Source organism: Zosterops lateralis, assembly GCF_965231275.1.
Source record: "Zosterops lateralis genome assembly, chromosome: 19".
In the NCBI taxonomy this organism is placed as follows: Eukaryota; Metazoa; Chordata; class Aves; order Passeriformes; family Zosteropidae; genus Zosterops; species Zosterops lateralis.
The window spans coordinates 11,062,707-11,090,242 of NC_139779.1; the positions used below are offsets into that span (position 1 = coordinate 11,062,707).

Here is a 27,536-nt window from a genome sequence, read left to right on the forward strand (position 1 = left end):
AAATCAAAGCCATGGCTGTTCTTCTTTCACTGTTTTGCTCACTGCAGAAGCCAAAACAAACCAGGGATCTCTCAGCTGGACTCTGCCACACCCTGAGTGCAAACACTGTTCCCAGTCCTGCACCACCTTTTCAGCAGACACTTCAGGAGGAGCAGGCTGGACACTCCAGTTCAGGTGTGTACCTTTTGTGCCCATCATTATACAGATTTTGATCAACAGTGCAGCAGGTAACTGGGTTAGCCATTGCTGCCCTGCAGGAGCTAAGCATAGTTCTCATGGTCAGCTGCAGTTGGAAGGAGATGGCTTTGGTTCCCTGCTCCACAGCAGTTCTCCTGGGATGCTGCACAAGCTGCCACAGACTCCAACTCCTCCCCAAAAACAGGCTGCAGAACATTAACCCTCACTACAACCTGATACCTTCAGTAAGAACAGCAGAATCAAGGATTGCTCCCAGAGAGCAGGTCCTGCTCTCACTAACCTCAAGCTGTTTGAATGGTCAATCAGTAATTCTGGGACAAGATGTGATTGACAACATGAATTCCTGCAGAACTTCAGACTCCAAGCAGGCTGCAGCTGGAAACAGTGACTGAAAGAGAAGGAGAGCAACAGTGATACATCAGCCCAGAGAGCTCCCAGTGAGTGGCACAGGGTTGGCACAGTTAAAAATAGTCCAAGCACTGAGCTTCCTGGTGCATCTGACAGGTTATCCAGCCTGCAGGAATGGGCTGTTGATGGAGCTGAGGTCAGTCTGCTGAAGGAAAAGGATGCTAAGAGAACTCAATAAAATTCAACCAATAATCTGGCACGAGAGGAGTTTGCTTTGGAGCAGGAATATTGCTCACTGTGGCTGCTGCCTGTCTGTGCTCTCATTCCCAGCCTGGGAGGAGGCTTGGGGTTTGTGCACCTGCAGCTCCCAATCCCAAGGCTCCCACAGGAGCTGGTTGTGCACAGCACCATGGGCACAGCTGCCCTTCCCTCTGGATTTTTGAGTCAGTGCAGAGCAGTGGGGACAGGGGCTCCTCCAGCTGCACTGAAGAAATGAATTGGCTCAAATCCCCTTTTCTTCCTGCATGTCAGTGGGTTTAGCAAACAAAATATGATAATCATGCACAGCAAATGTGTTTTCCCCTTATTTGGTTCAGCCCCTTAAAGCTGCACAGGCTGTGTTTTCCATCTGTTCATTTAATCCAGGTGCTGATTTGTGTCCAGAGAGGCAGAAACATGGGTCAGCTTCACTTTTTCCTCTTTCATACATCTTTACTGAGGAGAAAACTGGCATAAAGGAAAAATCAATAACCTTTCCTGCTATGTTCCCAGGCAGCTGCAGCAGAACAGATATGAAGATGAGCAGTTAACAGCATCAATCAGGGTCCCAAGGGCCTGGATGGAAATGAGTTCCAGAGCTCACCAGTCTTTTGCGGTACTCTGACGTGGACCCCTGAAGTCTGTAAAGATGCAGGTATTGAAACTTTGTGCCTGAATCTCTTTGTAAGTATAATTCTGCCAGATATTGATGGGCTCAGTATTGAGATGGAGGGATTTTTAGTGCCATGGAAGATGTGTGTAACAACATACACTTATGTCCACTGAAATAATGGAGAGAAGAGGCAGTGGAGTGCTTCACTTTTGGCTGAATGATTGAATGGCAAGGGGGAGAAAACATGACATAAAAAGCAGATAAGAATGAATTAAATCTTAAAATAGAAAAGCCTGTAGAACTTCCTGATGGCACTTGATTAAAAACATACTTCTCATCCTCCAAAATAACTGCCTCATGCTACAGCTTTTTTCACCAACCTCTGAGCTACCAGGTGTGGGAAATTATAGAGCCATGGAAGGGGTTGGGTTGGAAGGGACCTTGAAGACCATCTCATTCCAAGCCCTTGCCATGGGCAGGGACACATCCCAGTAGACCAGGTTGCTCCAAGCCCTGTCCAACATGACCTGGAGTCCTCAAGGAAGCATCCATCCATTTCACTCCACTGTAACAGTCCTGCCAATCCCCATGTGGCTTGTAGGGGTCTGGCAGAAACTTTGGGAATGACCAAGCCAGAGCACTTAAGACACTCCTTACTGGAGCACTGGAGGTAACACCCCAACAATTTGTCCCTGTTTCTCTAAAAGATGTCATTCAGGCTGTGCTGGGTTTGGCTGGAGTAGATTTAATTGAATTTTCCTCCCAGTGTCTGGAGTGGAGTTTTGCTTTGGATTTGTGCTGAACATGGGTGATAATATAGGGATGTTTTTGTTATTCCTGAACAGGGCTTGCACAGAGTCAAAGCCTTTTCTGCTCCTTGTCCTGCCACGCTGGTGAGGAATTGGGTGTCCATGGGAAACTGGGAGGAGTTACAGCTAGGACAGGAGACCCAGACTGATATTCCACACCTTGTGACTCTATGCTCAGTATGTAAAGTTGGGGGAAGAATGAGGAAGGGAGCATGTTTGGGGTGAAGGTGTTTGTCCTTGCATGTAACTTGTGTGTAAAGGGGCCCTGCTCTCCTGGGGGATGGCTGAACACCCTCCTGCCATGGGAAGTGGGGAATGAATTCCTTGGTTTGTTTTGCTTTGTTTGTGGTGCAGCTTTTGCTTTCCCAATTAAACTGTCTACTCGACCCACAAGTTTTTCAGCTCTTGCCCTTCCAATTCTCCCCAGTGTGCTGGTGGGGCAGGGAGAGAGTGGCTGTGAGGGATTGCTGGGGTTAAAGCCTGGCCCAGGCCAGGGACCCAACCACAAGTAAATTGGTCTAACACACCCTCAGTTACAGTATCTGCCTTGCAGATTGCTGCACAAGGAGAGGTCACTGCTGCTCATAAAAGCCTTTGCAAAATGCTCTGACATCAGAAAACAGCAGGGCTGAATTTTTTATGATTTCTTCCATTTCCTTGTGTCAGAGATTGTTTCTTGCTTGGAAGGCTGCTGCCTTCTGCTCAGTGCTCCAGTCACCTGTGTGGGATCTGATCAGATTTTGTCTCTGTGCCAGGGCAGCCTTAGCAGAGAATCTGTCTCAGTAAGAATTTAAAATCTCCTCCTGCATGGCAAAGTCCTTCTATGCCAAGAATTCTCCTTTGCAATGCCAAGACCAGTTGACATGCTGAGTCCATTGGTAGCATGATTTCAGTTCCCCTTGTACGTTGTGGCAATGAGCCTTCAATCCTGTTTAACAGCTGATGAACATTTTAGGGACAACATCTGACTTCTTGGGGCTCACAGCAGAGAGTCAGTAGCCAAGACAGCAGGAGGGCTCCTGAGTAGTTCTTGATCTGGAGCTCTTGGAAAAGTGACCTTTGGCTTTCCTATAGCATAAGGCACATGGAGAAGTTCCATTCTTGCTCTGGGAGAGCACTAAGTAGCCAGGAATAGAGTATAACCAGCATCTTGTATTCTATCACCAGCTATTCAACACTGGGGCAGTGTTTCTTTATCTCTTGACCCCTCCTCCCTCCAGAGGATCTCTGCTGTCCATGGGCCATCCAGGCTCACTGCAGGACTGATACAATTCCATCATCCCATGGGAGATGCTCCACCCAGGGGGAGGAGCCCAGCATTCCTACCTGGATCAAACCTGGCATTCAGAACTCCAGCACAGCCTGTTTGCACTGGATTCCCAGAGGGAGACCAGACCATCTCAGCGCCACTGGACCTTCAGAGGAAAACTGCACCCTTCTACAGGATCATCTCTGCTCCAACAGAACCACATCTGTGTCACACCAGAAGTGGAGTGGACTGATTGGACTGACACCAACACTCTGACCAACAGGGGGTCAGGTTGTATTCTGACCCTGTCAGTGTTTTCTTTTGTTTGTTTGCTTTTTTGGTACTACTACATTTTTATTTTTAATATTCCTAGAAAAGAACAGTTATTCCTATTCCATATCTTTGCCTGAGAGCCCCTTAATTACACAATTATAATCATTTGGAGGGCAAGGGTTTACATTCTCCATTCCAAGAGAAGCTCTGGCTTTCCTTTGCAGACACCTGTCTTTCCAAACCAAGACATGCAGCTCGGGGCTTCCCAGAGCTGTGCCAGCACCAGCTGTCCCTGTCCTGCCTGAGCTAAAGCAAAGCTCCTGCTGCCAGTGCTGAACTCTGACAGTGTGCAGGGACCACACTGAGCTCAAACTGCCCGTGAACAACCACACTGACCTTTGACACCTCCCCACTCGACCTGCAGGAAATCCCCCGGCTGGCTAAAGTGGCACAACAAATCAGCAATTGTTCTATAGGGGACGATTTTCCATCTGCATAACACCAGCAGCTCCCAACTGCAGCAGCAAACCAGCATTTAAAATCCAAGTCCCAAGCTGGTACATTCTTGGTTTTGCTAACTCTGTTTATGGAGTTACAAACAGGGCCAGTAAACAGGTGAGAAAACCAACAGCCCTACAAAGAACTTTTCCAACCAGTAATAGAACTACTTACATTTTCACCACCTCTCCCCTTCATATTCTTCACACGGATTCCATATAAACCTTCTAATAGTCTAATCTTGTTCCATCTGGAGTCTGTGAGGTTTTATCATGCCACTCTCAGATACTCAAAACTCACTCCTTGCCTCTTTCCTTCCATCACCACAGATCCTCTGTGTCTTAATCTGGGTTTTTGCTGTAAATTCATGTGGTTTCAAAGGCCAAGGATATCTTATCTGGGCTGAAAAAGCATTGTGAGTTTCTACTGCTGTAGGAAATGTTTAATTATTGTTCTTTTGTAAAGTCAAAACAAATGAAGTGATGATATTCCTCCCCATAAGCAGCTGAGTATCAGCAGTGAGCAAACTGTTCTCAAATATCCCTTTTTTGGGAGTTGTTAAAACCCATTTGCAGCTCTTGAAATGCTCAAATCCAAACTCTGCCTCAATGCAGCACTGACACATCCCTCTAAAATAAGTGTCCAGCCTCTTAAACCCTCCTGTGATGCAGCTCCAGCTATTTCAGAGAAGGAATGTTCTTTTTGGCAATGCAAACTACCAGAATGGAGCACACTCAGCATTAGTCAGCTGCCACCTTTAATACCTGGGAAATGGTTAATGAAGGGGACTCTGGGCTTTGCTGGCAACAACATCAGGTCACCTGGTGGGTCATTCCTGTCTCCAGCTGCTGCCACAGAAAAATGAGAGAAAGGGAGGCTTGGCAGCTCTGTGAGTCCTTCCCCTGCCCCACATAATAGAATCTGCAAACCAAAAATAAGGTCTGACACTTTCAAATTGCTGCAATAGGAGAACTGGGAGATAATTTTATATCCAGTTCTGCAAAAGGCTAAAAATAAGCCTGATATGAGGCAGAAGAAAGAGCCTGAAAATGGATTATTCTCATTTTTCCTGTAATGCAATTTGAAGATGCCATGTTTAAGACAGCAGAAGTGTTTGGACTAGGGATGGTTCTTTTTGTGGATTTTGCTATCCCCTCTGTAAAGAAGATTTTTTCCTAGTGTTTGTACACATCACTTTTAAAATGAAATGTCCACCAGCTTTTCTACTCAATAAGAGCTTCTACATCTGATCAAAGGTGTTAAGAGTAAAATATTTTTCTTATTAAATGTTTAATTTTCATTTCAAGAGAAAAGAAATACCTGCTTGAGTTGTTTAAATAACCTGATTCTTATTATGCAAACAAAGGGGTGAACGATTCAGGCAGGGCAGGCTCTTAAGTGCTGAGTGGTCACTGGTTAAAGACTTAAATTCTTTTGTTCTGAACAGCTGCATTGGTGCAGCTGTTTATTCCTGCTCTGGCTGCACCAGGGATCCTCACTGCAGCTGCATCCCACTGCCTGCTCTGCATTCTTGTATCCTTGGTGAAAGCATCCAGCCTCTGTCATGCACAGAGGGACAGAGCCATTATAAAACTTGGACACCCATCCTAAGCATCTTTTCATACCTCTGGAAAAAAACAGAAAATCTAATGTTTCCAGGTGTAAAACCATGGATTAAGTTTAAAAAAACCAAGTTAAAACAACAAAATCCTTTGAGGAGTAGAGTATCCCACACTTGAACAGGGTGATTTTTCAGGAAGAATCCAGGTGAATTTGGTTTTCCCTCAGCAGCAGCTGGGAGTGGCCATGGCTGGGGACAGGGCTGCAGGATCACTGCACTCACTGCCCAGGAAAAGATCCTGATACACACTAATTATGGAGATTTATATCCCTGGTACCCAAAAGTTGTCGCAGCTTGGGAAAAGGACTTTTTTTGAATCCCTTTTCATAATAAAACCACACATTTTTCCTAATTATTGATGGAGCTTCTAGCAAGTACCAAATGTAGGCTTTTCCTCTGCAGCCCTCCAGGGTGAAGCTTTGTTTATCCCAGTTCTCTGCCCTGTGAGTGAGGAAGGGGGTGAACACAAAGCACAGACACAACTCTCAGCAGTGCTGAGCTTTTACTTCCATTGAATGAGGAACCTGGACTGCTCCCAGCCTAGGAAACAGCTCTTTGGCAGGGCTGCACAGCTACCTGTGATGGAGCTTGAGGATAAAAGTGCAATTATCAGATTTCTGATCCACTTCAGAGGGCTCTGCCATGGCAAGACTGTATTGTCTTCTAGAGAGTCTAAAATCTAGCTTGGGTCTCACCAATATTGCTCAAGCAGGTAATAGAATTACAGCTCAGAGTGCTGATGTTTGGAAATAAAGTACAACTGCTTTAACCCTCCTCTGCAGAGGTGCAGAGCAGGAAAGAAATAACAACATAGTCAAGCTATATCACAGAAGGAACTGTAGTGGAGTGGTTTAAAAAACAATTGAAGTATTTATCGTTACTAGTGCCTGAGACTTCTTACAGAACCCATTCTTAACTGTTTTCTCTCTCTTATCACTTTGAAATGGTGGGATTAAATTTGTGTTATAGATCTAGTCCCCAAAATGATTGGATTATTCGCACAGACTGATGTACTCTCTCCTGCTCTCTGCTAGTACTACATTTTCTAAAAGCCTCTTTAAGCTGTCAGACTTCTGAAGCAGCATGAAAATGGTAATAAAAGAGTTGTGTTTAAAAAAAAAAAAATTGCTATAGAAAGAATTTTTTTCGTTAGTGTTTTGTGAGCAGCCTTGTTGACTGGAATTCCTGTGCTAAAAAAGTACAAAATATGCCAGGAATTGTGGCAATGATAAAAGTAGTGTGAAAGCCTAGAATTTCTGTTTTTGAAAGGAAGCATGGTGGAAGCTGGAGGAAGCTTTACAGGAAAGAGTTGCTATCCTGGTATCTGCCCTGCCTGGAAGAAGAAATAATTTCTAAGCAAATGCCCAGAGACAGTTACACAAAGAAACAAACACAGAAATCCCAGCAATAAATCCCTGATCTCCATTCCACAGAAGTGTGGGAACTAAAGCAGGGACAGCTCGGTTTCCATAGGCTGTGGGAGCAGTGTTCCACTTCTGTGCTACTGTATTATCTCACTGGAGGGGTGGGTGACAGCTGCCCTGTGCCCTGACCCTGGCAGTGACGGATGGCTTTAATCTCTGGCGTGTGACACCGGCGCTCCTGATTCCCGCAGGTTAATTGATTTCTTTTGGCAAAGCCCCTTTCCAACTCCCATTGTTTGAGCAGCAGGACTGGCTGCAGAGGGAAAACAAGGCATCCTGAAATAGAAATTCCTCTGTACCCAGCAAGTAATAGGTAGGATGGAGGGGAGGAGTGGCTGGGCAGAAAACAGCCTCTGCCAAAGGTGTGTGATGCCAAGTGCAGATGGCCTGACAGGTGGGAGCTGGACGGTGGAGCTGGGGTCCAGCAGGCAGTTTTTATCTGCTATTAGCAAAATGCTCTGTTACCTTTCCTCTCACAGGCAAGCATGGAGATACTAACAAATAAATCCTGCCCCATAAATTCTGAGGAGCCACTGAAGCTGCTGGTGGGGCAAATGGGACTGGTCTGACAGCACAGACCCTGCTGCACATGGGACCCTCCACAGCCTCCAGCCCTGCTCCTCTCTTACTTCACTCTCTCTTCTCAGTAACTGGAGTGAAGCTGCATTCCAGGAATCTCACTGCAGGATGCCAGGGCATTTTTAACATAGGAGTGGGCACACCCCAGAAAGAGTACCCTTCCTAGGAGTCACTTGAGAGAAATTATTTTGTTAACCATTATTTATGACATTTGTTCTCCCCAGTTTGCAACACAATATATCTGTGACTAATACAAAATTCATAAACAAATGTGAGTTAGGAAAGGGAATGATGCTAGAAGAGAAAGAGAAACAAAATCACATTTGACACCTGAATGTTTTTCTTCTAAGAATGGAGCAGTGGCTGTTTGGGAGGTTGGCTGGTTGCTCTGGGTGTGGATAGAGTACAACCAAAGCTGCTAAGAGTAGACAGCAACAGAGGAATGATCCCTTTTGCATAGGAGCAATTAGAGGTGTGGATGTGATCTCCCTCCCACATTGACACTGCTGCAAAAGCTGGGGCTTTGGCAGAACAACTGTGTAAGACACACCAGTGCTGGCAGCCAAGCAGAGTCACCCAGCTGGTGACCAGCCTGTGACCTGTGGTGTCTCCTGAGGGAACCAAAACCCTCTTCCTTGAGATCTCCACTGGAGCTGAGAACACCTGGATACCACAGTGCCCTACCCAGCATAAAGGTCCAGGTGGGCTTGGCATGCTGAAAAAATGGGAGTGACCTGGAACTCATCACTGTGTGAATCCTGAGCCTCTCCTTCACCACCTGAGGTGCTGTCATGCCACACTGGCAGCTCGTGTGATGCCAAGGGACACAAATCACCACAAATCCATTAGAAGTGGAATGAGCACTCTTCTCTGAACACAGGAAAGACAAGCCCTGAAGCTTTCACATAATCAGGTGAGTACCTGATTATAGGAAAGCAAAGGAGAATACTGCAGAGGGGGTTTCATCTGCTGCACTGACACCAAATAGGACTTTGGGCATCTTGCAGCAAAAAAGCCCATCCTGAGCACCCAGAAACTTATGTTCATCTTGCCACATCTCCAGGTGGTCACTACCTGGACTGGCATGTACAGCTCATGTGCATAAGCACAGCACAAGCATAAAACAGGGCTGCAGAGGCAGATCCATAAGCTGGAGAGAGAACATAAGCTGGAGAGCAGATCTCACCTTCCTGCCTCATGCCATGGCAGGGAGGCCATCAGAAACAAGGGACAGCTTTCATGTCTTCCCCAAATAATCTGCTGTAGGATTTACCTCTTTTTTCTCTTAGGAAGTCCTTCCTAGCATCTCATCTCCAACTTCCCTTCCTGCCATTTAAGACTCTTCTATGCAGATAACAATGCAGGCACACACATCACCTTCCCAAAACCACAGTGAGGTTCAACTCTGTAGGACTTCCCATCCTTATGACACGAGGTCTTGTTTTTTCCACAATGTTTAAACATCTCATTATAGAGGAACTTCCCCCTTCTTTGGTATTTATGTATGCTAGTAAAAGTAAGGTGGAACTCCACTTATGTATGCTAGTAAAAGGAAGGTGGAACTGCACTTACAGAGCCACAGCACCATCTGTGGCACTGCTTCCAAATCTCTTTTCATCCATCTGATAAGACAGTGTGAGCCAGAAAGCATCGCCCAAACTGTTCACACACTTCTGTCAACTCCAAACACTTTATTTTCCTTCCACCTGTACCACAGCTAGAGTGATATTCCAGGGCCCTTCTCCTTAAGGTAAATCAAGGCTGCCATTCTCCAGTGGGGGAAAAGCAAAGGCAACTTACAGTCAACACCAGCCTAGTCACCTACCCACATATTCAGCATGACATTACACATAGTAACTCTTATTTTTCAACAATTATGAGAAAGAGACTAACCCCAGAAGTTTGTATGTCATGTGGAAGCGTCTTCCGAATTACTGTAGTTGCCAACCGTGAGATGATCCGAATCGGTTTCTTTACTGAAAAACAGTAGCTGTTTTTTTCACAGAGCTGCAAGAAGGGGCTGGGAAAGACTCTTTATAGCAACCCTTGAGCGCACATGTTCCCACACACAGCTTGCTTCCTCCTTGCCTCATGTCCTCAACTGCCAGAGGTGGCCAGCAGCGCTCTGGGGGTGGAGGTGGGCAGGTGCAGCCTTGACCACCAAGCTCTGGGAAGCCCCTCCTGCTCCTCACCTCACACTCCACCAGTTCCAGCACCCAGCAGCCCCTCACCACAGACAGCCTGGGCTGTGACATGCTCAGGCATGGGTGTGAGGGGCTTGTGCTCCCCTCTGAGCCATGTGGCCAACAACTGAGATCCACCAGAGCAGAAGCGTGTAAAGGATGCCCAGCCAGCACGACCCAAGCCCCTGTGCGTTGTGCAGCCTCATGCACTCTGCTGAGCCCAGGTTCTTAACACACAACCCAACATCCTTTACCTGGAAAGGGCCAAGGCCAGGGGAAGAGTACAAGCATAATGATCAAGAGAGCAAACAGGCTGTGGTGCCTCCCCGTTTGCAATGGCCAGGCTACTCACTGTTGTTCAGCTTTAGCTCGGTCACTGAGGAAGAAGAGGGCTGTGGCCAGGAAGAACATCCCTCCCAGGACAACGACAAATGGGCACAGCATGAGGGCATAGCCCAGGCTGAGGAACTCCCAGACTGGGGACTCCTTTGTGCTTTGTCGTATCAGGTCGGAGATCTAAGAGAGAGAGGCAGAAAAATTAGTCACTTAGATGAAAATCAGACACGAGAGTAGTGAAGGGAACATGATTCCTGAAACAACCACCCACCAAACATGTGTGAGGTTTAAAATGGAACAGGGTGTTCAGTAGAAGCTGAGTATCCCTCACACCCTCCAGCCTTCCACATAGGAGCCTGGGCACTTTATGCTCTGGGCCTTGGCAGGGGTTCTCCTCTCACTGTCACTCTTTTGGCTTGATCTGATATGATTCCCACAGCCTTTTCCATGTTTTCCCAGGCTGTGTCAGTGACAGCATCTGTGGGTGTCTGACTTTGCTGTGCTGCCCAAACACCCTGAGGAGCCAGCAGGGCCATGCTGGTGTTGCTCAGTGGGTGAGGCACTGATCAACCTTCTGCAATGTCTATCAAATCCTTACTCCCACACCTGACCTACCTTTCAGCAAAAGGGAGGTATTAAATTCCATTCCTGTGTACTGAGTGGGAAGGTGGGAAATGTTTTCCAAAGAACAAAAGAAACCAGAGATCCCATCTGATCTGGGGAAACAGAACTTGAATATGGGGGGTTTGTGCCCATGTCTGAGGTAGGGGGCTCATTCCTTCTTCCAACCTCCCAAGCCTGAAGTGTAATTGTGTGCAAGAACATGGCTCTGTCCCAGGCTCAGACACGGGGCTGTGCTCACACTGCACACCACCAGATTTATGGATTAAGGCAATCTGCACCTTCTGACAACCAAAAAGCATCATTACATGAAAGTAAGCACAAATTATTTACACTTACACAAAGGAGGAGAGACATGCAACAGCACTGTTTAGTTAATTATGAAAATCTTTTGCTAGAACTAAAATGTAATGTAAAATGTAATGCATGTCTGTAGCTAAAACTACCACATTTTAATATTTACTGCCAGAAAACAACTTTACTCTCTATAAATCCAACAGAGAGGTAGCAGCAGTTGGGGTGGGTCTCAAGGCATTGGGTATTTTAAGTCCAGCTCTGTTTTTATCCATGACCTTTTGTTGGGGGAGAAACACCAGTTTATACCAAAAGACTGCAGGGAATTTGTAACATAAAATCCTACTGCTGTGCACACACGCAAATCAGCTCCAGAAATAGTCAAAGCCTGTGCAGCAACTTCTGAATGGCCACATCACTGGTAATGGAAAAGTTGGAGCCAAACACAACCTACAAGCAAGTTCTGACATTCAAGGCTTAAATTTTGAGAGTGAAAAGAACTGTCACATGCAGGAGAAATCACCAATTCCCACTCTGCAGAAACCTGGAAGGTAAATGTGTGTGAGGAGATGCTTCAGCAGAGCCAAGCACAACAGAAGGTCCCAGAAGAAAGATGCTCATGGGGGCTCCAAAAAGAACAGGTCACTGGGGGTGTGTTAGCAGAGAGACTCTGGAGCACTGACGGGTCTCTGTGTGTTTCTGCCCCTCTCACAGCTCAGCCTGGCTCCAGAGGAGGGGTGGAAAGGAGCTGCCAGCCCAGTGCTGGAGATGGCACTGTCCTACAGGATGGAGCCCTCTCAAATAAGGGGGAGTGAATTAACACTGGCAGAGTGTACCCACAGAAAGAATTGAAGGGGCTTAGCCTGATTTCTCTGTTTCAATCCCTACCCTCAAAAAGATGAGGAGAAAATGTCAGTGCTTGGGATATAGAAGAGTTCTAGTCCTCTCAAAAAGAACTTTATTTGCCGGGTAAAACACATGAAGAAAAACAAGAGTGTTACAAACAATTCTTATGTGAGACTGAAGGCAAATAACAGTGACCATTAGTCTGAGAGATTTATTACAAAACAGCAACAAGACTTGAATGTGAAAAGAATGCACCCACAGGAAAGTGGCAGAATGTGCTCTGCACCCAAGAGACAGGGATATCAGCTGGTCATTAATTCCCTTTTGTATCCAGACACCTTAATTCCAATCATTTCCCTTACTCTTCATTATGAACCAGAATTTGGCATTGAGTCAATGTCTCTGTCAGGCTGAATTGTGGATATTCTAAAACAGAAATCTAGACATTCTAAACCACTTTTCATTTTTGGGAATGGATACAATTATTCTCTAAAAGGACCAGACAATAAATCACTTGACAAATTGACATGGTAAGTCAGCAGCAGAGGATGAAAAGCCATGCATGTGCTCCTGATTGCTTTCTCCATGGATGACACGACATTTTAGGCTAAAAACCAGCTTTGAAAGTGTAAAGTCTCCAACAAATAAATCTCCCAATGCAGTTTGTCCCACACCTTCCCTTCTAAGGCATTGTGTTGACCTTTTATAGCAACAAATCATGTTATTATTAAATCTGCTCTATTTTTCATTTTTAACCAAACACATTCTGTAACTGCACAGTTTAGAAAAAAACATCTTTCTTCCCTTTCAAGGTATAATTCTTTCCACCAAGGCTTCTGGGTTCCATATAATTCCCTTCCCAATGTCTTCATCACTTAACTCTAGAATTTTATCAGGGTGTATAAAAACACATATATGTTTTTATATGACTGTTAACAGTCAGTGTTCTCTGTTGTTCTGTTCCATTTGGTTACAAACCACCTGCTAAGGCTGGAACTTTGGCATCTCCTCTCGAGAGGACACAGGACATAATTACACACCTAGGCTCCACGGATGACACACCGTTTGCCAAATGCTCTGCTCTGCATTGCCAGTTTTGGGCTTTCCAGACTCCTGGCAATGACAGCATCCTGAGCTGGTCAACTGTGATTTGGCAAGACCTAATCAAGCATAATTTTTGGTGTCTTCTCTCTAAGATGAGTAACAAACTGCGGGGGCTGTGCGTGGCCAGTGCCAGCTCTGCAGCTCAGAGTTGTGTGTGGGATTCCTTCCTTTGTTCCTCCAGCTGGGAGGTGGCAAAGCTTCCCAACAGGCATGAGAATGCGGGGGTGGGAAATCAAGGAGGAAGTCCTGTTGCTGCTCTGCAGTCTAATTACAAGTCTTTGATACCAGCCTAACTGTGAAGGTTCCTGTCTCCTCCCTCTCTGTGTAGCACAGAGCTCAGAGCAAGAGGAATGACTTTGCTAAATAAACCTCAGCTTGAGGCGTTTTTACAGCAGAACACGGACAGCATGTGCCCAGCTGCTGGCAGGCACTTGGATGGAGTCCAGCTGGAGACAGCTCCTACCTTCCAGAGAACCAGCAGTGCAGCTGCAATGGGCACCATCCCAACCCCAAACCCCAACTGTGTCTCCATCTGAGTGCAGGAGACAGCAGAGGAACAAAGGGAAAGTTCTTTACTTGGGAAGTACATGGTGTGTGCTCTGGAACAGAGCACAGGCCATGGATACAGGAGATGCCAAGGTGGGCTGGAGCCCAAGGAAGGCATCTGGATTCCATGTTATGTCTCTCCTGAACAGTCTGGGTAGGTAAATTAACTGATTTATTAATTACGCAGTGTAATGGTAACCACATCTCTGAAATCACCATTTCATTTTCTCTCTCTCACTGCTGAGTCAACATCTCAATTCCTCTGCAACTGGCTTCTCTAAACTTCTGATGTTGCCACTTGGGCACAAATCCTCCTACACAAAAAGGGTATTTCTGGCACAAATATCTGATTTTCATGGTTACCAGTTTGATACAAGCCAGGTTCTCCCTAGCTGATCAATTTAGTACAGTTCCTTAACACAGTATTCCCTGGAACCCCCCAGGGGTTTGGCATCCACCCACTCTGAAGTCAGTGTGAATGTAAAAGGTTTCTTTAATTTTCTAAAAAAATGGATTATGAATGCAAATGAAGCTGAAAAAGCAAAAGTGAGGGATTTTATAAAGTAAACAATTTGCTGGGCCTGGGGGGGAGCAGAAGCATTTATACTGTGCTAAATGGCATGAGGAACACTTTATAATAGCAGGAAGTAAAACTGTTTTTTAAATTATATTTTCCCCCTCCCATCCTCCCTCTGGATGACCAGGCTGCATTAAATACATGGTGCTGCCTTGAAAAAGGCTACAGTAAATTAAGATGCTCCATAGGGATGCTGCTTGCTATGTCAGGACATGGACTTGGTACATCTGGGGATCAGAGAAATTTGCCCTGGAGAGGGTTGAAAATCTCTTTTCTTCAAGTCATTAACTGCCTTTCTCTCTGGTCTGGTCTGGTCTGGTCTGGTCTGCCCAAAGATTTTCTAAGTTAAGACTGGACTTTCTCTGATCCCAGAGAGAGACGCCTAACACCATGGGGAATGTGAAGGAACTCCCATGCCAGGGCCCAGGTACATGACCATGTAGGGATGGGGATGCCATTTCCATGTCTGTGGCACAGCACCTTTAGCAGCATCCCTGTCCCCACCTCTCCTGGCAGCATGGGCCCCATCCCTGTCTGTATATCCCACAAAAGCAAACTGATTCCTTGTGTTGGAGAGAATCTGAACATTCTGAAAGGCGCTCAGCACCATGAAAACTGCCCATCTTGGGAGTGTGCAGGATCCTTGGCAGCTCAGAGGAAGAAAACGTTTATTTAATGAGGTTTTCAGTGCACAGAGGAGTGACAGAGAAGATGAGACAGAGCTTGAAATATTCGAGTGCAACAACAACCTGCTTTGGATTTCTGGGCTTTCTCTAAGGGGATACTTCCACCTACATTAAACACTTATCAAAAATACTGAGGACCTGTACATCTAACACAGTCATGAACAGGAGAGATGCACAGAGCTCTGAAAAAACACCAAAGCAGGCTGTGAACCCTTGGCACAGAGCATTTTAGAGATGGGAAGTCATTTGGTATTTTATTGGTATTTTATTATTTTATTTATTTTATTATATCTTCTCTGTTCCTGAGTCATTGGAAGTGGGAAGTTTGTTAGCTCGTTGCAATGAGGAGATCAATCCCAGGAGGATTGGCCTCCAGGTGTTTAATTCTCCTGTTATTTTGCAGCTGACAGCTATGTCAAAGATTTGGTCTTTCAGTGCACTATGAAAAAGGCTTTTAATTACTCAGGACCAGAGAAATCCTCAATTTAAAGTTACTGCTTGAAGAAACAGGTAATAAGGATGAGGGGCTGGAGGTTCTCATCCTCACATTATTTCCCTGGCCAGCACAGTAGATGTTCAGACTGGCCAGGCTAAGTTCCATTCCACTCAGCACAGGGTGGGTCACACACAGGCATGAATGTGGGGAGAGATCCCTGCAGGAGGAGTGATGCCATCAGGGTTACACCACACCTGTCAAGCAGCTGGGACTTGGTAAAGAAAGAACAATAAAGCCCATAAATGTGTATCACATTTCATCTACCAACTCTTATCAGGTGATGGGAGATGCTGCTTATACAGACTCAAGTACACTATACTAGAACATGCTGCAAAAGGCAACAAGACAGAGACCTCTATTCCATCCTCAACCTCACAAGAGCAGTGGAATATTTCCTGATGGTCCATGAAACAGAGAGTGGTGCCAGGAGAGTATTTTGAATGTTTTTGTTACAGGACATTACTGCCTTTTTGACCTCCAGTTCATCTCCCACCCTGCTTTGGCAGGAGAGACAGGACTGTGCAAACACCAGCAAGCACCTCACGGGGGCATATTTGAGAGGTGGCTGCTTGGGTCAGACAGGGACAGGACACCCAGACTGCAGCATTACCTCCCAACCATCCACTCTATTGCAATACCCTGCTTTTAAGTCAGACAAGAAGTGGATTTGACTCCCAGTGGGCTGTGGTGTGTTTTAGTCTAGCAAACTACACTAGAAGAAGTGGTCTTCCAGAGTAATTGTGTCCTACTCTGAAGCAGCCATAGCATTTTAAACCATAAAATATGAATTTTAAACCACAATACATGAATTCTGCTTTCTCAGGCAGGCAAGTCTTTCCACATAGAGCTACTTTCTATACAGATATACTTGGTTAGGTAAACTCCTTCAAACCAAATCAACAAAAAGGCTGTTTCAAACTGGGCCAAGGCAGTGTGAAATCTGCACCTCCAGTTATAACTTTCACTGGAAAGTATCTTAATTGCTGCATTTACTACAGTTTGTCTTGCCTTGCCCCTAATGAAAGGCTGATCTGCCTGCTCTGATACTCTGCACCAGGGATAATTAACACTGCTCTGCTAACTACTTGTTAAAGGAAGGTCATTAGTATTCTTGCTGCTTAAATAGCTCATTAGATTTATCAACCTGCTCACAGGAAAGCCGGGGAAGGGAGAAAAGTGAAGGTTGCCAAGGTTCTCACAGCCCAGCTGGCATGGAATGGCGGGAGGTGGTGCCCTTCCAGTAAAACTGAAACAGCCCAGGAGGGCAGGAAAGATGGGAACCACCACCAGAGGAGTGCAGGGCGTGTTAGCCCATCAAAAGATGCTCGTGGAGGAGAGCTACCTCTGGCACTTTAGAACACCCTCCTCATAGGCTGATATTGCCAGGTGACAAGGAGATACAGACAGACTGGTTTTCATCCTCAGACCTGATGAACAGCTGCCCAGAGAAGATGAGAGAGAGTTTAAGTAAACAGGAGAGCAGCCAGCACCAGGGCAGTGAGGACAGAGTGTGCCCACAGTGCGTGCCCAGCACATGGGGACACCAGTGCCTGCAGCAGGTCCTGTTGGCATCACAGAGACAAGGCAAGGGTGGAAGAGGAAAGTGCTCAGGCAGGAAGCAAATTACAAACTTGGAGGAAGGAAAGAAAAAGTCCCAAGCCACATCCATGATATAAACCCCCCCTTTTGCCTGTATTGAGATTTCCAGAAGCAGAAGAGCAGTCAGGAAGGGGAGACACAACAAGAAGGATGATGTAAACCCCGAGCAGGGAAAACAGGTTCATGCCTGTGCACAGATGGACACAGCAGCATGGAATTACAGTTGTTTTATTTTAAAGGGCAGCCAAGATCAAAGCAGAAATAGTGAGACAAAGAGCTGGAGTTGTGATGCAGCCTGAGAAGAGTTAACTATTTCACATGCTGCTGCCACCTCCCTCCGCTTGCTCTTCTGAGTCTGAAAAGCTGTCTAGGGCAGGAGTTGAAGTCCTTTATCTGATACTCAACATTAATTGTGGGATTTGGGGCATTTCTCTTAACACTCCTATGCTCCAGCAATCATGTCTGCATAGTGGGAGTGGTCAAAGACAGAAAAATATTGCACATATTTGGGTGTAATGCACTGAGTAGGTGAAATTTCTCACCAACTGCATCAAGAATAAAGCGTGGAGTGACACTGGAGTTGTTAAAAAGGAATAATTTAAACTCTACAGGTTGGTTATCACAAAGGTCCTGAAAAAAGTTACAGCTCTCTAGGAATAAAAGCTGTCTCATCTACTGAAATACTGCAGCAATGCCTAGTCTTATTTGGAAATGAACAGGCAGTGCTGATTTAAAGTAATTGATCTCAGAGCTTGCCACGTAGTGAAGCTTTATGCAAATCACAGCTGCCACCCTAAAGCTGTATTTGTAAGTCAATCTTAAGCCTTTTTACCATAATAAAAGTTATCAATATTTAAAGAGACAGGAAAAATAGCCACACATATGTGCTCCCTGCCACTTAGCTTTTAAGCACTAATGTGTATTTGCTGCTTTGGGTGGTTTAAGGAGCTGCAGTGCACGATTTGGAATGGGGTGGAGTTACAGCAAGTCTGAGTGTGACCTTGAGCTCTCAGGACACAGCACAGAGCACAGCAGCAATTGCACACCTGAGGCTGTGGCTGATCTGCGCCTTCTGTGTTCCACACGGGGATTTTAAGATCAATACAACATTTACTGCTATCCAGCAGAAACAACTGCCTGCCTCAGCTCGCTCCTGCAAGGACAGGGGTCACCAGTTCTTTGTTAAGAGAATTGCTAGAGGGAATCTCACTATAAACTCACCAAAACCATGTAGGATTCCAGCCACGTTTGATCAAAGCACTGACCATGTAGTGAGGGAATTCAGGGGAATACTGTAAGCAGCTGGAAGACACAGCAGAGCTCCAGGATCCCAGGTGAACCCAAGTGATCAGGTTGAGTTTCACCCATTCTGAGCCTGCTTGTGTCTGCAGCTCACAGAATCACAGAATCTTTGAGGTTGGAAAAGGCCTTAGAGATGATCAAGTCCAACCTGTGACTGAATAAAAAAACAGACCAGAGCACCAAGTGCCATGTCCAGTCATTCCTTGGACACATCCAGGGCCTTCTGCTGCTCTCCTTCAAAACCTACCCCTGCTCTTGGTCTGCCTCCTGAAGACTCTGGAGTCACAGCAGTGGGACCTGATGCCCTCAGGGTGGGGATTCCCAGAAGGACTGTGGGAATCAAATTTCCCTTAAATCCAGCAGCTTTCACAGACTGCCTTGAAAATCCTGGTCAGAATTTGAGCCCCTTCTGCAACCTGCCCAGGTCTCCATCCTGCACTGCAGCTGGATAATTCCTGTGGTTTTTAATACCCAGGTTCAGTGCTTGCCTTAGCTCTGGTGCAGAAGTTGGCTGTTCTTTCACTTTAAATAGTATTTGTTTTCCTGTGTTATGTGGAGCTGTAGTTGATTTTTCAGTCCTGGTAGCAGAGGGAGGATGAATCAGCCCAGAGAGGCTGCACAAAGGGATGCTGGCTCCTTTCATGACATGAGTGCTTCACTCCTCCTCTTCTGCACAGAGCCTTGGCCCTGCATCACCTCCTCCCAAATCACAACTGCCCAACAATTACAGCATTAGAGAAGGATCATTCAAAATAATAACAAATATATTCCCAGTCTAAAGAAAGCCTAAATCAGCTATTAAATTTGGGCTATACATATTTCAGCCAAGAATCCATGAGTAACTCACAACTTGCTTGATCTCTGAACACCAGGAGGGCAAGGCAAGGTTGTTACAACCAAAGACCTTTTATTTTTTAATCTATGACATTGAAGAGCCCCAGGCAACTTTCAAGAATAATTGCAATCATTCAGGGTCTCTAGGTATTTCTCCTGGACATCCCTCTTATGTAAGGAAAAGGATGAACATGCAGCAGCCACCTGAGGCAGCCTGGCCTGCCCCAGCCCTGCCCTCACCTCCCTGTCCTGCCTGGTTCCTTCTCCTCTCCCACATTCACCTGCCCTGCATGGAGCAGCCTTTCCTGCAATTCCTCTGTTCTAGCCACCTTCAAATAACTTCTAAAATAAGGTCCTTTCTCCCCAGGTACCCAGAACATTGAAGTAAATAAAGAGTTAAACTAAATTGTGCATTTCTATTCTCCTGAGAGATTTCTCATTCCTTTGGTCTTTTCAGTCTTATCTCTATCTGCCTTTTCCCGTGTGCTTCAGAGGGCTACAGAGCAGCCACAGCATTGCCACTCAAAAGTAAACATTTATGTATATTTAAACAGATATACTCACAAAATTAAGTCTATAAAGATAAATATGTGTAGCTACACACACTGGTGTCTACGGGATGAATAGATGAGCAATGATGGTTGTAAAAAATAAAAAAGCCCCCCAGCACCCAGCAGCTGTGTCTGAGCTGGAGGAGCACATCAAAGCCCTGTCTCTCAGGTGATGGGACCAATGAAGATCCCAGTTACATCCCTGGGTAGCAGCACTTTCAACACATCAGGAGCAGGGTCACTCAGGGATTTCTGTGGATGCTACTATATTTTATAAATGATGATCTGTGATCTCTGAAACTCCATGCATCAAACTCCACTGAAGGAAAAAGACATTTCCCCAGAGCATCCAGATTTCTTTTCCTCATTAATTTCCCAGGCTTTTTATTTTCAACTGTGAATGCTCTCTGACTGCCAGATTTTGGAGCTGGGTCTCTTGCTCTGTTCTGCAGTAGGATAATGGTGGCACAGGAAGGGAGATCCCCAGCCAGACCAAGGTCAGCCACTAAAGCAGTCACAGAAAGGAACCCAAAGTGAACACCCCAGGAAGGAATATTAATAAAAACCCCTGGCTGGGCACTGCCCAGGCTCCCCAGGGAATGGTCATGGCCCCAAGGCTGCCAGAGCTCCAGGAGTGTTTGGAAAATGCTCTCAGGCAAAGGCTGGGATTGTTGGGGTGTCTGTGCAGGGCCAGGAGCTGGACTGGATGATCCTTGTCAGTCCCTTCCAGCCCAGAGTATTCTGTGGTTCTATGATTTACTATCATACAAACCATGCACAGCTGTGTGTTGCTGCCCATTAACAGGTATTTGGTTGCTGAGATCAATTAACAGCTAAACAACACTCATGACTCTCTTCCAACTTAATTTCTATCGGCCCCATGTCCACACTACACAAAACTCTCTCTTTTCAGAGCTCTCTGTGAGCTTTATAAACACTTTAGGCTAAAATATCTGGAAGTTTATTTCCCACACCCAAACAGTCCCCCCTGGTTTGGACTGCATCTCACAACAACCCAACCAGGTAAAAAAAGTTGCACTGCTCTGCAGCACTTCCCATTCTGCTGACAAACACAGGCCTTCCTTCCCAGCAGGATCTACCTTGGCATTTCAGATGAGCAGCTCAGAAACAAAAGCAAACCCTGCCAGAGTCTGCTGTGAGCACTTACAAATCCAATGAGATAAGGACTGCCAGCATCTCCCAGGAGGTGTGAAGTGAAACTCTGCAAGGCCACTGCAGTTGCACGGCGAGTTGGAATGACCACGTACTGCAAAGGAGGAGAAAGAAACAAAAACAGGTAAAGAGGCTGAAATAAGAACTTTCCCATCTGTCTTGTAGTGCTCAGTTTATGCCCAGAACAAACCAGCCACACCAGACAGAGCCACTGGCCAGCCCATGGCTGGCTCAGGCCACTTGGAGCCTCAGGTCCCTTCCTGCTCTGGGGTTTTCCTCTTGGCAGGTGCTGAGGAAAGGGAGCTCTGCCCACTCTGCTCCAGTCTCAGCAGTGGTTGGGCTATCAGCTTTGCCCACAGGACACTTTGCTATTGCTCCTCAGACTGTGTTTTGCTCTGCTGGTGGGGAGAATGAAATTTAAAGTTGCTCAACACCATAAAGCTTTCAAGGACTGTGCTGTAACCTGGGATATTTGGGTTATTCCATAACAAAAGTTATTTTGTTTTCTAAACCATCAACAATCCACATCAGTATGAAAGGTCACAGTCACACATCCTCCCTTCCCACTCCATCTCTAGCCACTTTACATTTTTCTCAAAAATTTGTGATTCCATTTGTGAAAAGTGACAAAGTCACGTTAGGAAAATATTCCATAGCATATTCCAAGATAGTGTATCTTGGTCTTCACTCCTCTAATAGGACATGACACCCTTAGCCAGGCCATGCAGAATCAGTCAGATTACACAGGAGCAGTGGAAAACACAAATTACTTCCCTATGAAGGGACTAGAGCTCACAGATAACAGAGCCCTAACCATGGAAGGGGATGAAAAATAAAAAAAACAAAACAAAACAACCAAACCCAGCAACCCTCTGTCCTGTAGAATGACCTTAATTTCATAATACACTTTTTAGAGGCAGAAAGTAATTGTCTCTTGCATAAATTGTTAAAGACGCTGGGTATGGACATCTGCATCAAGTCCACATATCCCAGTTTATGAATTGATCCTGTCTTGACTTAAAGGCTGGAAGTAATGAAGAATTTAATAGGTCTCTAAATCCAAGTGAGCGTTGTCTCTGCCTGTAAGCACTGAATCTCACTGTGCCTTTTCCTGGGGCTCTCACAGGAATGACTCTTGTTCAGCTCTTTGGAGACCAGGAACCCTTTTATTTATCCACTTTCTCCCTGATGGGCTGCCTTCAGTCTTCCTTTAGAAGTCCTGCCTTGCCAGGATCCTTGCTATCCTTTCCCAAAGTAATTTATTAATTAAATGTGACATTTCAGGAGTGGCCCATGCCCAGCCAGAGATCCACAGAGATCCTTTATGTGAGCTGACTGGCAGGGAGGACTCACTCAGGGCACAGGACTAAAGAACATTGCAGTGCTTGAACTGTTCCTCACAGGGAAGGGGACTTGCCCTGTCTGCAGTGGAAAGAATTACCATAAAAACCAGAAACAAAAGAAAGAGCATTTAGAAAATCCACACTAAAAGAGAACTGATGCATATTTAAAATAATCAGCTCGTCCCCAGCACAGGCAATTCTGAATTATGGGTAAAATTAGATTAAATGCTTTTCCTTAGGGTTTACCCTGTGTGTTAAGATGACCTCCCAGTGCCTTCATCCCTGCTTTGCCAAAGCTGCAAATGCACTTTCATGCCACATATTAAACAGGCACCCTGCTCAACTTCTGTTGTGCAACAGAAGAGCAAGAGATGTTCAGGTCCAGAGCAGCTGCCCAGCTGTGGATGTCAGGCCTCTTTTTGTCCTCTTTTTGCATCCAGGAACTCAGAGCACCACTTGAAGAAAGAAATCCCCAAAGGAAAATTAGCTCTAAACTTCATTAGAGACAGAGAAATGTGCTGAAAGTCAGGATGTGAACAGTAGGAGAGCCTCACAATTCATTCCCACTCCCCAAAGAGGCAGATAATGGATGCAATCTGGATAGAAAAGACAGAAGAAAAGGAAAGTTAAGAGTGAGTTATTTTTGTTCTTCCCACTTGGCCCAGTTCACACAGGGGCAGTGGAGAAGCATTTCTGCAAGAGCTCATTGGGAAAGGGCATCTGAGTAGATAAAATGAAATTCCACCTAATTCAAGAACGGTGCATAAATATGAAACATGAAATTGAAACCTAAAATATTTTTTTCTTTCTGTAAAGTTTATGTTACCCAATCTGGAGAAAATAACCTGCCCGGTTCTGTATTCTCTCCATTTTTTTAGTAAAAGGACAAAAGAAATGGTACATTTATTAAAGATTTACCATTTTCAGGGTGTAGCGGGGAATTGATGCTAATTAGAGGAGGAAATATTAATGATACCTGTATCATATGTGTGCATGCACATATAAATATTTATATACACATATATTTGACATAATTTTGCATGTGCAGCTTGTATATTATGCAAACATAGTTCTGCAAGTAGGAGTACAGTAAGAGTACAGCTGAAGAATAACTGAAGAAGTTATTGATGGTTGAAACACCATGGAGTGCTACAACTTGGTATATTTGGTTTGGAATTCAAGAGAAAAACAGTCCCATCAAAGAAAAACCCAACATGTAGCAAGTAAATGAACGTATTGAAAAACATATTGGAAAGAAGAAGAAAAAAGCTTAAACCAGCACCTTCAAAAACCAAAAAAACAATACACTCCACCCTATCCCTACTTGAAAAACATTTTGTTCTGATGGACAGGAAGCAGTTGGTAGCAAACATCTTCTTTTCTTGGAAGACAGAAGTAAATTACAACTCTAAATGGGCATTTCAATACCAAAATAGAGCTAAATTCAAACCATCCATGGCCTGGTTTGGACATCCCACAGCAGCCAGGGCGGAAGGCTGTGGGACTGTCCTGGCTCAGCCCTGAGCCCAGGTCCAGAGGCAGGCAGCACAGAGGATGGGCAGGGTGGCTGACCAAGCAGCTCTGGAAACCTCTGCTCTTTAAATAGAGGTTCAGAGAGGCCAGGGATTACTGCTGACATCTCCTTCCTGTGATGAAACCAGCAGGAGTTGGTCTGGAAAAAGTTTATGGGGAAAGCCAAGGAGAGATCACCCTTCTCCCAGGAAAAGGCAAAGTGCCAAGGAGGTAAGTTCTGATGGTTATGTCTAAGCTTTAATAGAAACTCGACTCTTTCAAGCACTCTGCTGCCCTTTCTGGGTCAGGACAATTCACACTGGCCTCTTTCAGCACCAAAGACAAAGAAAACATGCACTAACACTGTTCCAGCCACTGACAGAACCTGGAAATTGCTCAGTTGTCCCTGCTGTTCAGAAAAGGGAAAGGCTGGGATCCAGAGAGACCATCCACAAAAGCCAGGCAGACACTGTCTAAAACAAATGCCCCTAAATGAAGTGAAAGGAGGCTGCTGTGGTTTCCAGCTCCCAGCATACCATGGAGCAGAACACCTCCACCTGCAGCCCTTGGACAGTTTGGAGTGGGCTCATTTTCAGGCATTCCTCACCCTGCCTTCAAATCTAACCTGCAGCACTTGGAGTATTGTGTGGAGGGACGCAGAGAAGCAACAAGAACCTCTGGAAATGCAATTTATCTTTGACTATAAAAATAGGGCAGCATTTTGTACTAAATAAATAACTGGGTTTTATTTTTAGGGAAGGTAATCAGAACAAAAGCAGCATTCCTACATGCCTATGGCACAGCTGAGCTCCAGCCTGTGCCTGTTTCAAGCCTAAAGGAAGACTTTGACTTTACAACAAAACATCAAAGCAGCTCCTCCATGGCAGGTCATGACCATTTAGAAAGAACTAATGTTTTAAAAGGAAACAGAAATATGCAGAGCAATTTTTTTGCATGAATGTCAGGACTGTGCATAAACTGGAGGATGGCTTTTCTCAGCAAAGACCTAAAGAGACTGCGATGGAAATGGAGGCACTTCAAATTGCTTTGTGGCTCTTACACAAAAATTCCAACCCCTGTCTGTCATCTCTGTTTTTGAGATGTGATATGGAGGAAATGCCCACTATTAGCACCAGGTTCCCACAAAGCCCCACACACTGCACATGTCTGAGTGTTCACACTTGCCTGCTGCACTGAAGCTCATTCATTGTTGCTGTTACGAGGCAGTTTTAATGCTACTTTGGGCTTCTGGTAATTCTAAGGCCAATTTGCAAAAGATGGCTGATGAAATCTGTTTCATAATTAGCAAGCTCCACTAAAAACATCCCTCCTTTCCCCAAGCACCATCTGAGCATGTGCCTGGGAGGAGATATGGAGAGTTGTGCTCAGGAGAATAAGACCTGTTTTGTACAAATTTGCATTTGGAGCAAATATCAGCCTTTCAGCATCTCAGGCAGTGCAGAGCTCTGCAGCATTGACACTTTATCAGAGCCAGCACTTGGCACCTTGGACCGCAGAAAAGCCCAGGAGCTGAGCCCCCACCCTTCTGCAGGAGGATGCAATGCAAGCACAGAGCTAGGAAGAGCCAACAATTAAATTGGAAGATAATAAGCAAACATCCTTTGTTTTGCCACAGAAATGAAACTTGCAAAACCTCTGGAGGTCCTTAACAACTTGCCCGAAAGGATTCTTAAGCATCATGGGATCTGTAAATCTTGGGAAAGCTGTGAGAAATCATCTGGGGGTGCAGTTTCCAAAAAGCCTCACTCCTGGCATAATGAAATCAGCAAGAGCAGTGTTCAGCCAGTTTTGAGAGCTTTTATCCATGAAAACAGGGTAATATTTATGTATAGGATGAAAGTGTTGTTAAGCTTACGCTAATAATGCTTTTAAACTCCTTCCCAGCCTCAGGCAAGAACAGACACACTTCTGATTACACCAAATAAATAGTAATCAGTCAAATTAATTTGCCAAACATATAAAGTGCATCTGCTAAAGCATTTCCACATCTTTGTCTGGCAAGGACTTCCCACCCAGCTGTCTGTCAAACGTGGCTGTGGCTCTTACCCATTGACAGTCTGAGCCCCCTCTCATCCCCTATGTGATCTGTCTGCACTTCAGCCTGGCTGCTTCCCCTGATCTTTACATTTATTTCTTTAAAACTTTCACATGTCCACCCATGCTGTTAATGCATCAAGCTGGGCATTACATACAGCACTCAGTTCATTTTTCTCAATAGACCTGAGAAGAGTGAGCTGAAAAGTTGGCAGCAATTACCAAAATCCATTTTTAAACACAGCTTTATTTTCTTTCCCATGTTTTGGAAAATTGAACTATTATTTGCAATCATTTCCTACAGAACTCTTTTGCACTAAAGCAACATAAATAACTGCAAATGCATCCCTACAAAATGCAACTGACTATAGGATGCTGGTAAGACAGATGGCAAATCCTATAAAAACTGTAAAAAAGCTATAGGATATTGAAGTCACATTGAAATCAACACAAAAAACCTCTATAATTAAATGGGACAGTGATGGGAGCCCTTAATATCCTTGATATAATAGAGCAGTTGGTTGAAAATATCTTTTGGAGTTACCTTGAGAGAACACAGTTCAAATTTCAGGTCTGTCTCTGGCACAGATTTTCTGGAGGACCTTGAACTTGTCTGACAGGATTCTCCCTCCTGGCAGCTGGGACCACCTCAGTTGAGCCATTACCTTTGCCAGCCAGTGTTAAAAAGGGTATAAAACAGCTGCTGCTTAAACCTCTCCACTAATTCTGAGTGGAGAGAACTGGGATTGCTCCTGGGAACACCACAGCCAGGGGCAGGATGTGACAGGAAGCTGTGGCAGGAGGCAGGAATGAGCAACCACACATATTGTACTGTAATTTCTTCCTCAGCACAGCTGTCCCCAGGCTGCACATCTGTGCAAATGTTGAGATACCACATTCTGAGTGGCCACAGCAGCCTTGAACTCAGCACAAGCTGCAAAAGCCCATGGAAGCCCCAGGGAAGCTCCACAGAGCTCTGTCCCACCACAGCTGACCTGGCAGGAGGAGCCATGGGAATGAAAAGCCATCCAGTGCTACCAGAGTCCACTTTTGGACCTTTGTTTCTCTGTGCTTTACCCACCCTGGAAGGAGTGGATTTAACCACCCCACCTCTCAAAGTGTTCCCTGCACAAATGAGTGAAAGATGGAAAATTCATCAGTGATGGCAACTGCAGAGCTACCTTAAAATATAAACACAACCTTGAACTTCAACATAAACAGAGCTTAAGCAGAGGCTTGAAGTCCTTTGCTGAATCAATATATCAACACCATTATCTTTACATCTAAGAATACTGAGCCCGATTGTTTCCTCACTGCTGTTTGCATAACCAACAAATGCAAGCCAAGGGAGTTTTCTATTGATGCCAGACTGATATTTTTAGTTCTGTCAACAAGCTGACAAAAGACCTCAGGAAGGTCCTGCAATGGTTCTGTGCCCTTCTTTTCATACAGTTAGCAACACCTCCTTCACAACAGGGTTTCAACATATATTATATTTGATGGGCTCTGATGGAAACCTCTACAAAACATGCAGAGCTCTTGAACAAATGTCCAGACTATTTCATGTGAAAATGGGGCTGCTGAGGTCAGCTTGCTGGTTTGAAAGGC

General features: G+C 45.2%; 1 protein-coding gene across 1 annotated transcript in view; it reads right to left on the bottom strand.

Annotated features, from left to right (window-relative positions):
• Nucleotides 1–27,536, bottom strand: part of SPNS2 (SPNS lysolipid transporter 2, sphingosine-1-phosphate) — a gene marked incomplete at its 5' end in the record, with an annotated part of 131,968 nt that overhangs the window by 7,627 nt on the left and 96,805 nt on the right. The window contains 2 exons of the mRNA XM_083875094.1: nt 10,406–10,569; nt 21,014–21,112. Of these exons, the coding sequence (XP_083731220.1) occupies nt 10,406–10,569; nt 21,014–21,112 (263 nt within the window). The remainder of the gene's footprint in view (nt 1–10,405; nt 10,570–21,013; nt 21,113–27,536) is intronic.